The 11,442-nt window shown below is 47.3% G+C and overlaps 1 protein-coding gene across 13 annotated transcripts in view; it reads right to left on the bottom strand.

The window, feature by feature from the left end:
* The window catches only part of ZNF618 (zinc finger protein 618), an 86,821-nt gene that overhangs the window by 6,712 nt on the left and 68,667 nt on the right, over window positions 1-11,442 (bottom strand). For 11 of the 13 annotated variants that reach the window (XR_011358621.1, XM_069942662.1, XM_069942663.1 and 8 more), the window contains 7 exons: window positions 10,043-10,132; window positions 9,464-9,544; window positions 8,208-8,288; window positions 7,228-7,272; window positions 6,935-7,018; window positions 1,403-1,480; window positions 878-982 (listed from right to left, as the gene is read on the bottom strand). Coding sequence is in view for 12 of the 13 variants with exons in the window: in XM_069942662.1 (XP_069798763.1) it covers window positions 878-982; window positions 1,403-1,480; window positions 6,935-7,018; window positions 7,228-7,272; window positions 8,208-8,288; window positions 9,464-9,544; window positions 10,043-10,132 (564 nt within the window). In the remaining variant the exon portion in view is untranslated. The remainder of the gene's footprint in view (window positions 1-877; window positions 983-1,402; window positions 1,481-6,934; window positions 7,019-7,227; window positions 7,273-8,207; window positions 8,289-9,463; window positions 9,545-10,042; window positions 10,133-11,442) is intronic. The other 2 variants (XM_069942665.1, XM_069942668.1) reach the window with 2 other exon arrangements.

Genomic DNA, 11,442 nt, shown 5'->3' with positions numbered 1-11,442 from the left:
TAGTCGATAAGGATCTCGGGCGGGTTACAGCAACACAATCAGATGCAAACTGTATACTAAGGTGAATGATGACACTCCAAGCAAGGCTGACTCGCTGTGGCCAAATATGTATAACCCAAGGCTAAACAGTACCACACAGCCGCCATTATTATGGATGACCTATTTTTAGAGGGATATCTGGTGACTCCATCTCATAAGGGAGTTGTAACCCAGTGGTGATTGTAACGCTTAGAGTATTAGAAAGTTCCTACTCGGGATCTGTTAGTACAGGCCAACATTAGTCCAATCCTATCATCCGGTCATTAAGGAAAACTTTATATAGTTTGGGGATCAGGAGAAATGTGCTGCAGTGATCTCTATGCAGACGGCTCCATTATAAAAGGTCCTATTACGCTGAACCAATATCGGTCTCACTTGGCCTTACTGACCGTTCAGGCCAATAGCGGTTCAGTGTAAGGGTGCCTTTACACAGAGAGATTTATCTGACAGATTTTTTAAGCCAAAGCCAGGAACAGACTATAAACGAAGACCAGGTCATAAATGAAAGACTGAAAGTCTGAGGGCAGACAAAACCTTGCAGCACACAATGTCCACTAGCTGCCCACTGTCACTACAACATCGGGCAGCTACTGATCACTGCCTGCAACATGGTACTGCCCACCTCTGGTCTGCAGAAGTTATCAGCACCGACAGAGGAAGTGGAGCAGTTGAAGAGCAGAAAAGGTAGGACCTTTTAAATAAAAGTAATTTACAAACATTTTTTACTTTCTGAAACCTGTTGAGCGGAAAGAAAAAAAATTGCTGGAGTGCCCCTTTAAACCTTTTAAATTGTAGGTGTGGTGAATGCCCCCAGTGCTCTCCCATCTAAGACACGTACTGTTATTGGTGTTGTTTCTTTGGGGTTGAGGCTTCCAGTTGTCCTCTGCAGGCGGCAGCGACCTGGTCTGGTTGGGGGTGGCGACGATGTTGTTCTCATTGTCCGCTAAAAAACAGGAAGAAGAAACCTTTGGAACGGACAAGTCTAATGTGGTCGCACAATCGTCCACGCAAACAGGTTAGTTTCTTCACAGAGGACACAAAGAGGAAAGGTGTATGAAATTGCTCTATGGACTCGTCCTGCCATAAGCTTTCCTTGCTCTATGGATCCGTCAGAAAATCAGATTAATAAAGCCGGATGAGACGGGGGAAACCTGACGGCCACCATTCTGCCATACACATAGCGCCAAGGCCGACAAGGGCCAGGAGGCTTCACTCTGGCTCAGGCGGCCATGTTAATCCGATTTTATACTACAACAAGACAGATAGAAAGCACCTGACATGGCGTTAGTTCTAAGCCTGGAGAACGAGAGAGCAGAAGACTTCATTTACAGGCAAATGACAATGAATGTGCAGGTATTCTCACCGGCATGTGACTGCATGTGCTCCAGGAGATTGTTGTAAAACTGGAACTGAATCCCGCAAGCCCCACAAGTGTACGGTTCTGCGAGAGAACAATTTCGGGGGTTTCAAAAAGAGTTCTCACAATGCAATGTCCTTATATACGTCTCCGGATTCTAGCATCATTAGACATGGTGGGAAGGCCCCTTGAAACGCCCTTGTTTCTCTGAAGACTCCAGGATGTGGGGGGGGGGGGGCGGACATTCTGGAGTTCTAGTCAAGACCTAACTGGGTTCTAGATTCATACAACCGCCTAAACGCAGCACGGGTCACAGCGCTTAGATAAGGAGAGATGACTGGGTCACACTGCACAGGAACGCACAATCCTTGGCCTCTCATCCGCTCAGCACCAAGATGTCTTAGGCCCCATTCACATCACATGGTTTCCTTCCTCTGGGAGGTATAGGGGAGGTGAACTCCAGACCTACACCTACCATGGAAGGCTCCAGTGTCTCCTCCGTACAGGCAAACACTCTGATAATATGACATACATGGGCAGTTACTATAGTGTGTCCAGGGACATCAGCCAGACTTCCTGTGCTCTCCCTACAGCAATGCACCCAGCAGCTCACACAAGGCGCATGTCAGGTGGCTCTCGCCAGTGCCACCTGTCACTGCTAAGAAATGAGGGGGTTAGGTAGGTCATGCCAGCAATCTACCTTCAAAGGGGTACTCCAGAAAAAAATATATCCTTTTAAATCAGACATGTCAAACTCAGGCCCTCCAGCTGTTACAAAACTACAATTCCCATTATGCCTGGACAGCCATAACTTTAGCTTTGGCTGTCCAGCCATGATAGGAATTGCAGTTCTGAAACAGCTGGAGGGCCTGAGTTTGACACGTTTGATTCAAATGAACTAATGCCTAAAAGTGCCACTAACTTACTTCTATAAAAAATATCCAGTGTTCCAGTACTTATCAGCTGCTGTATGCCCAACAGGAAGTGGTGTATTCTTTCCAGTCTGACACACTGCTCTCTGCTGCCACCTCTGTCAATGTCAGGTACTTTCCAGAGCAGCAGCAAATCTCAATAGAAAACCTCTCCTGCTCTGGACAGTTTCTGACATTGACACAGCGCTCTCTGCTGCCACCTCTGTCCATGTCAGAAACTGTCCAGAGCAGGAGAGGTTTTCTATGGGGATTTGCTGCTGCTCTGGACAGTACCTGACATTGACAGAGGTGGCAGCAGAAAGCACTGTGTCAGACTGGAGAGAATACACCACTTCCTGCAGGACATACAGCAGCTGATAAATACTGGAAGACTGGAAATTTTTATATAGAAGTAAATAACAGATCTCTGGCACTTGGTGACACCAGTTGATTTGAATGTATTTTATTTTTCCGCTGAATTACCCCTTTAGGGTGCCTTCACACACACCGGATCCGCAGCAGATACGCAACAGATTTGATGGTGCAGATTTGATACTGTGTTCAGTCATTTAGATCAGATCTGCTGCGGATCTGCAGCAGAAAATCCGCTGCAATGCGGTGTGTGTGAAGCTACCCTTAGGGTAGCTTCACACACACCATATATGCAGCAGATACGCAGCAGATTTGATGTAAATAACTGAACACAGTATCAAATCTGCTGCAGATCTGCTGCGCATCAGTCGTGTCTGAAAGCACCCTTAATGTAGCAGGTATATAGATACTGTGCCAGCACTGAGCGTTGTGATGCAATATTCTTCTTGGCTTCCGGCACTCTCTGGCAGGCTGATCCTAGGAGCCGTATCCAGCAGCAGCACTGGTGAGGGCTCAGTGTGATTCCCTGTGCCACCTAGTGAGAGCGGTCTATGATGGCAGACAGGGCCGCGCTCACATACATAGCAGGTAATGTTAGTGTCTGGTCAGGGTGCAGAGCGGTCACACAGCCTGGCTGGTTACCTTGTACAGGGACAGGAATGAGGTGGTTCTTTCCATGTTTTTTTCTTCTATAAAGGGTATATGCACAGTAATATGTACTGCGGCCTCTGGGGCACCAGGAAGATGTGCTGATCATCTGGGTTCATAGGTCTCCCACTAGGTCAGAAAAGCCAGGGGACATTAGCTCTATATAATGTGTATGTGACTGTGAGAGCCACCCGTAGTGGTATCTCCTGTATAACAATCACTGAGCACTATGTAGATGGGGAAAGAGAAGACAGAAGCCATTATAACCCCTCCTATCACCTCCCCAGGCCCCCCCGGTGTCAGTCCTGCAGCTACATAGCAGGAGCCATACACCAAGGGGACACATGTACAGTAGTGCAGGGGCCTGTGCTCTATACATTACAGTAGTGCAGGGGCCTGTGCTCTATACAGTTACAGTAGTGCAGGGGCCTGTGCTCTATACATTACAGTAGTGCAGGGGCCTGTGCTCTATACATTACAGTAGTGCAGAGGCCTGTGCTCTATACATTACAGTAGTGCAGGGGCCTCTGCTCTATACATTACAGTAGTGCAGGGGCCTGTGCTCTATACATTACAGTAGTGCAGGGGCCTGTGCTCTATACAGTTACAGTAGTGCAGGGGCCTGTGCTCTATACATTACAGTAGTGCAGGGGCCTGTGCTCTATACAGTTACAGTAGTGCAGGGGCGTGTGCTCTATACATTACAGTAGTGCAGGGGCCTGTGCTCTATACAGTTACAGTAGTGCAGGGGCGTGTGCTCTATACATTACAGTAGTGCAGGGGCCTCTGCTCTATACATTACAGTAGTGCAGGGGCCTGTGCTCTATACATTACAGTAGTGCAGGGGCCTGTGCTCTATACATTACAGTAGTGCAGAGGCCTGTGCTCTATACATTACAGTAGTGCAGGGGTCTGTGCTCTATACAGTTACAGTAGTGCAGGGGCCTGTGCTCTATACATTACAGTAGTGCAGAGGCCTGTGCTCTATACATTACAGTAGTGCAGAGGCCTGTGCTCTATACAGTTACAGTAGTGCAGGGGCCTGTGCTCTATACATTACAGTAGTGCAGAGGTGTGTGCTCTATACAGTTACAGTAGTGCAGGGGCCTGTGCTCTATACATTACAGTAGTGCAGGGGTCTGTGCTCTATACAGTTACAGTAGTGCAGGGGCCTGTGCTCTATACATTACAGTAGTGCAGGGGTCTGTGCTCTATACATTACAGTAGTGCAGGGGACTGTGCTCTATACATTACAGTAGTGCAGGGGTCTGTGCTCTATACAGTTACAGTAGTGCAGGGGCCTGTGCTCTATACAGTTACAGTAGTGCAGGGGCCTGTGCTCTATACAGTTACAGTAGTGCAGAGGCCTGTGCTCTATACAGTTACAGTAGTGCAGGGGCCTGTGCTCTATACATTACAGTAGTGCAGGGGCCTGTGCTCTATACATTACAGTAGTGCAGGGGCCTGTGCTCTATACAGTTACAGTAGTGCAGGGGCCTGTGCTCTATACATTACAGTAGTGCAGGGGCCTGTGCTCTATACATTACAGTAGTGCAGGGGCCTGTGCTCTATACATCACAGTAGTGCAGGAGCGTGTGCTCTATACATTACAGTAGTGCAGGGGCCTGTGCTCTATACATTACAGTAGTGCAGGGGCCTGTGCTCTATACATTACAGTAGTGCAGGGGCCTGTGCTCTATACATTACAGTAGTGCAGAGGCCTGTGCTCTATACAGTTACAGTAGTGCAGGGGCCTGTGCTCTATACATTACAGTAGTGCAGGGGCCTGTGCTATATACATTACAGTAGTGCAGGGGCCTGTGCTCTATACATTACAGTAGTGCAGGGGCCTGTGCTATATACATTACAGTAGTGCAGGGGCCTGTGCTCTATACATTACAGTAGTGCAGGGGACTGTGCTCTATACATTACAGTAGTGCAGGGGTCTGTGCTCTATACATTACAGTAGTGCAGGGGCCTGTGCTCTATACATTACAGTAGTGCAGGGGCCTGTGCTATATACATTACAGTAGTGCAGGGGCCTGTGCTATATACATTACAGTAGTGCAGGGGTCTGTGCTCTATACATTACAGCAGTGCAGGGGCCTGTGCTCTATACATTACAGTAGTGCAGGAGCGTTTGCTCTATACAGTTACAGTAGTGCAGAGGCCTGTGCTCTATACAGTTACAGTAGTGCAGGGGCCTGTGCTCTATACAGTTACAGTAGTGCAGGGGCCTGTGCTCTATACAGTTACAGTAGCGCAGGGGCCTGTGCTCTATACATTACAGTAGTGCAGGGGCCTGTGCTCTATACATTACAGCAGTGCAGGGGACTGTGCTCTATACATTACAGTAGTGCAGGGGCCTGTGCTCTATACATTACAGTAGTGCAGGGGTCTGTGCTCTATACATCACAGTAGTGCAGGGGCCTGTGCTCTATACAGTTACAGTAGTGCAGAGGCGTGTGCTCTATACATTACAGTAGTGCAGGGGTCTGTGCTCTATACAGTTACAGTAGTGCAGAGGCCTGTGCTATATACATTACAGTAGTGCAGGGGCCTGTGCTCTATACAGTTACAGTAGTGCAGGGGCCTGTGCTCTATACATTACAGTAGTGCAGAGGCCTGTGCTCTATACAGTTACAGTAGTGCAGAGGCCTGTGCTATATACATTACAGTAGTGCAGGGGCCTGTGCTATATACATTACAGTAGTGCAGGGGCCTGTGCTCTATACAGTTACAGTAGTGCAGGGGCCTGTGCTCTATACAGTTACAGTAGTGCAGGGGCCTGTGCTCTATACAGTTACAGTAGTGCAGGGGCCTGTGCTCTATACAGTTACAGTAGTGCAGGGGCCTGTGCTCTATACAGTTACAGTAGTGCAGGGGCCTGTGCTCTATACAGTTACAGTAGTGCAGAGGCCTGTGCTCTATACAGTTACAGTAGTGCAGGGGCCTGTGCTCTATACAGTTACAGTAGTGCAGGGGCGTGTGCTCTATACAGTTACAGTAGTGCAGGGGCCTGTGCTCTATACAGTTACAGTAGTGCAGGGGCCTGTGCTCTATACATTACAGTAGTGCAGGAGCATGTGCTCTATACATTACAGTAGTGCAGGGGCCTGTGCTCTATACATCACAGTAGTGCAGGAGCGTGTGCTCTATACATTACAGTAGTGCAGGGGTCTGTGCTCTATACAGTTACAGTAGTGCAGAGGCGTGTGCTCTATACATTACAGTAGTGCAGGGGTCTGTGCTCTATACAGTTACAGTAGTGCAGGGGCCTGTGCTCTATACATTACAGTAGTGCAGGGGTCTGTGCTCTATACAGTTACAGTAGTGCAGGGGCGTGCACGAGAGACGTGATCCACAACCTCACCTCATCAACCACTACAGGGGGTCTCGCCCTTATTATAGCTGTATTGTGGAGAATAGATGGTGGTGAAGAATCCTGCACATAGTCCTGGACCTTATAATATCACAGCTGGCTGTACAGGGGAGCGGTGATGTGAACGGAGCCCAATATCTCCTTAGAGTTCAGACATGTTAGGATCAGGTACATAGATGACGTCCTGGAGAAGACCCCGGGACGTTGCTCTCACACTAGACTTACCTTCTACTTTACCGCTTTTCTCTTCTTTCACAGACTTGTTGTTTGTTTCCTCCTTCCGTTTTATCTTCTTCTTCCATCCTTTGCCTTTAACACAAGAGAAATGACAATGACTACGAGAGGTTGTGAGTCTTTGCACAGACGGCTGACAGTCATGACACCCTGGAGATGACGCCTTGCTGCTGTATACGCTGCATCTCACAGACATGTGGTCCTCGGACGCCCTCAGTGGTGCAGCCTCAGTGATGGATGAGACATAGGGGAAGCACGGGATATACAGGACTGCAGACACAAACCTTGCATGAGCGGGAACGAGCTGGAGGTCATCGGGCTGGTGGCTTCTGAAATTACAAACAACAGAACAACATTGTGTCCATTATCAGAGACACTACGGCCAATAAGGGGCTGTGAGCTCCAGGACCACCATAGATTCTCAGGGGCTCAGTGTCCTGGAATCAATGGCATTTCCTGAATATAAGGATGAAGATGTGCGAGATCAGGTGTTGTCCATCTCTCCACATACATACGTGATATCTAGTCATAATGACGTATTCTGTTTCACCAAAAATAAGACCTAGTGGAGGTTTTGCTGAGCTGCTGAATATAAGGCCTCCCCTAAAATTAAGACCTAGCCACGTTTTTGTTTGGAAGCATGCCCGCCAAACAGAACACCGGGGCATGCAGCTGTCATTTTTTTAGCCCACCACCGCTGTCCCCTTTCTTCACGGTTTGTTGCAGAGCAGCTGCATGTAGGACATGATATTCCTTCCGCAGCCATCACTTGTAAATGTGCAGCCAAAGCATCAAGAGCTGCGCAGTCTGCCATTATTCCATTGCCTGACAGCACACTGTACACTGTCCCTGCTGTGCTGTACGTGAGCGCTGTGGTGAGTTCCCCCTGGTGGCTGGAAGCTACCATACCATGTGCTCTATTCCTGCTGCGCTGTTCGTGTGTGCTGTGGTGAGCTTCCCCTGGTGGCTGGAAGCCGCCATACTGTATGCTGTTCCTGCTGTGCTGTACAACTGTGCTGTGTGAGCTCCCCCTGGTGGCTGGAAGCCACCAAACTGTACACTGTCCCTGCTGTGCTGTTCTTTTTCAAGAAAAATTAGACATCCCCTGAAAATAAGACCGAGCGCATCTTTGGGAGCAAAAATTAATATAAGCCACTGTCTTATTTTCAGGGAAACACAGTATATACAGCATCATCTGCACCTAATATCTGATGAGAAAACTATAGGGCAATGTCTCATATGGGTAGAATCAGATGGAACTCACCTTTCTGCCAGTTGGTCATGCTTCCGCCTCCGCTGCCGCCCACCATGTCAGACATCCCTGCGTGTGTTCGACTTGAGCCGGCTAAAAGGCAGAAATGTGTCATCCTTAAATTACGTGTCACTAAGGTGCTATTCCCTGAAATGACGCTGGAAGATCAGGTTACAGTGGACACATCTCACCTATCTCAAAACTATTATAACTAGTGTTAAAGGGGAACTCCAGCGATTTTTTTCCTTAGAGTTTAGATTTGTAAATTACTTCTATTTAAAAATCTCCAGTCTTTCAGTACATATCAGTTGCTGTATGTGCTGCAGAAAGTGGTGTATTCTTTCCAGTCTGACACAGTGCTCTCTGCTGCCACCTCTGTCCATGTTAGGAACTGTTGAGAGCAACAGCCAATCCCTATAGAAAACCTCTCCTGCTCTGGACAGTTCCTGACATGGACAGAGGAGGCAGCAGAGAGCACTGGAGGACTGGGAAGAATACACCACTTCCTGCAGGACATACAGCAGCTGATAAGTAGTGGCAGACTGGAGATTTTTAAATAGAAATAAATGAAAAAATCCATATAAGTTTCTGAAAACATATATTTGGGGGGGGGGGGGGGGGGTAGGAGAGTAAGTGGAGTTGCTGAACTGATCGGCAATGTACTCAGATAGGTAAACGCTCAGCATTAGACTCCCGGCATCTGGAAAAGGGGGCATCTAATTTTCCAGACGCTGGGAGTCAAATTTGGAACGGTTTGGAAACTCCACTCAACACTATAAGACATGAAGCAGAGACCATTAGGAACTCCGCTGCTTCCTTTAGTAACATAATAGAAACACACTACATCTCCCATGATGCAATGCGGTCCCCTCCTAAATGTATTGGTCGTAAGGTGGATGTGAAATCCATATCATGGAAACTGAAACGCTGAGACTAGAGATGAGGACACGTCCAAAGAATCAGCATTTAAATTCTGCTGCCCGGAGAAGGTGGATGCAGGGACTGGAAACAGCCATAGGCTGTATCCATATCTTCCAGGCAGTCCTTGGGCTGCATCCGCCTTCTCCAGACACCGGGATTCAAATGGCAATCATTTGTGTGTGTAAACCTGAACTTTGGGCAGGTTGGCTCATCTCTACCATAGTTGTGTTGAATGTCCAGTATTTCTACCACGAAGATTTCTGCGGGATGAAGATATAATAAGCTATTACCGCTCCAGCAGAACTCTGAATGCAGCTCTGGAGGCTGTGACTGATACAGCTACTCACCGCTGGAGTGCTGAGAGTTGCTGTTGGTCTCCTCATAGTTGTTGGGCTGCTTGGCGTCCACATCTTGGCTGAATGCACTTTCTATAAAGGAAAATAAGAAAGTGGCCTATAAGATTAATGTCACCGGCGTCTTCACATTCCCGAGATCTCCCAGGACGGAGCACGGCCATGATATTCTTGGAATAAAGTTCTCTCCAATAGAAAGTCTTCCCCTTATGATTGTATTAGAGATGATATGTGAGCTCTTCCTATAGGAGGATTCTGCCCATTAGCTCTTATGACACCACATTCAGAGCCGTATAAGAGACTGAAGTATAATATACAAGTTATAGCTATGGCAGCAGCGTTATAATCAGGCAGACCTATTATGTCTGTATGCGGTAAGCTCCTCAGCGCCCCCTAGCTGTGGCTGCAGGCAGCTGGAATTGTATTGCATGTGTCAGAAGATAACACCATGTATCATGTAATCTGGTACCGTATACTGGATGTATGTCGCCCCCCTCCCCCCCAGCTCCGCTCTCCGCCGGGCTGCACAGGACATAAGGCGTGTCAGGGGAACGTGTTAATCATTATACTCACTGATCGGGGTGTGCAGAGCTACATGCTCCTGGTACGGAGTGTAATATTTGTACTGCTTGCCGCAGAACTCACACATATAATTACCGGTTTCTACAGAGGCAAAAAAAAACAAAAACAGGAGATCAATCCACATGACTGAGGCGAGAAAAAGATATAAAGAAGTCTGAGACGGACTGCAGTGTCCGTACACACTACATACGTGTGGAGCCGCTGATCACAGTAATCACTGGCCAGATCCTCTATACCATTGTGCTATATATAACCAGCAATGTTCATAGAGACACTGACCAGAAGGGTCTGCCAAGGAACGAATGGGCTTGCCCCCCCCCCCCCCTTACAAGCCAGACTTGTCTCTGAATCTATGTCACAAGATAAAATGGGGTCCCCCAGTCCCCCCTCAATTACCCAAAGTGGCTGCTAAGAACAGCTCTGGCTCAGGAGGATCCCACTATCTTCTTATATAACAGTTACCCAAAGTGAACAACCCCTTTAAGGCTGGGTTCACACTACGTATATTTCAGTCAGTATTGTGGTCCTCATATTGCAACCAAAACCAGGAGTGGATTAAAAACACAGAAAGGATCTGTTCACATAATGTTGTAATTGAGTGGATGGCCGCCATATAATGGCAAATATTTGCTGTTATTTTAGAACAACGGCCGTTATATTGAAATAATGGCCGTTATTTACTGTTATATGGCGGCCATCCACTCAATTTCACCATTGTGTGGACAGAGCCTTTCTGTGTTTTTAATCCACTCCTGGTTTTGGTTGCAATATGAGGACCACAATACTGACTGAAATATACGTAGTGTGAACCCAGCCTTAATTGGTAAATGCTTAAAAAAAGTGGGAAATCAGCCCCGCCCATTAGTGACCTCTCCTCCAATCAGAAGCAGTCTTGCTCATGTAACATACAATGGAGGGCTGATAGAATCCCATCTCTGTGATACAATAATAACAGACAAGATTAGTCACATTTCATCCAACTATTTTCCCTCATTTTACGCGGCTGAGAATGGACGACACCAGGACACAAGCAGAATCTGACAAATGAGCCAAGAAAAAGAAATCTGAAAGTATTTTAAAGGGGCTAAATAGTGAGAAGTGTGCAGTACAGCTAGGTGTCCACTAGGTGTCCACTAGGTGGGGTCTCCTGATGTGACGCACCCCCCCTCCTCAGCTTTACATTAGGAACTGGTGCAGAATATAACTATTACATAGGAGCTGAAGGAAGAAAATGCTGCTGCTTCTAATAAAATCTATTACTAAGGATCCCATGTAATCTATTACTAAGGGCCCTATGTAATCTATTACACTAAGGATCCCATGTAATCTATTACACTAAGGATCCCATGTAATCTATTACACTAAGGATCCCATGTAATCTATTACACTAA

The sequence above is a fragment of the Dendropsophus ebraccatus genome, chromosome 10 (assembly GCF_027789765.1).
Source record: "Dendropsophus ebraccatus isolate aDenEbr1 chromosome 10, aDenEbr1.pat, whole genome shotgun sequence".
Lineage (NCBI taxonomy): Eukaryota > Metazoa > Chordata > Amphibia > Anura > Hylidae > Dendropsophus > Dendropsophus ebraccatus.
Note: the sequence above shows the minus strand (reverse complement) of the source record. Positions and strands in the feature narration are given on the sequence as shown.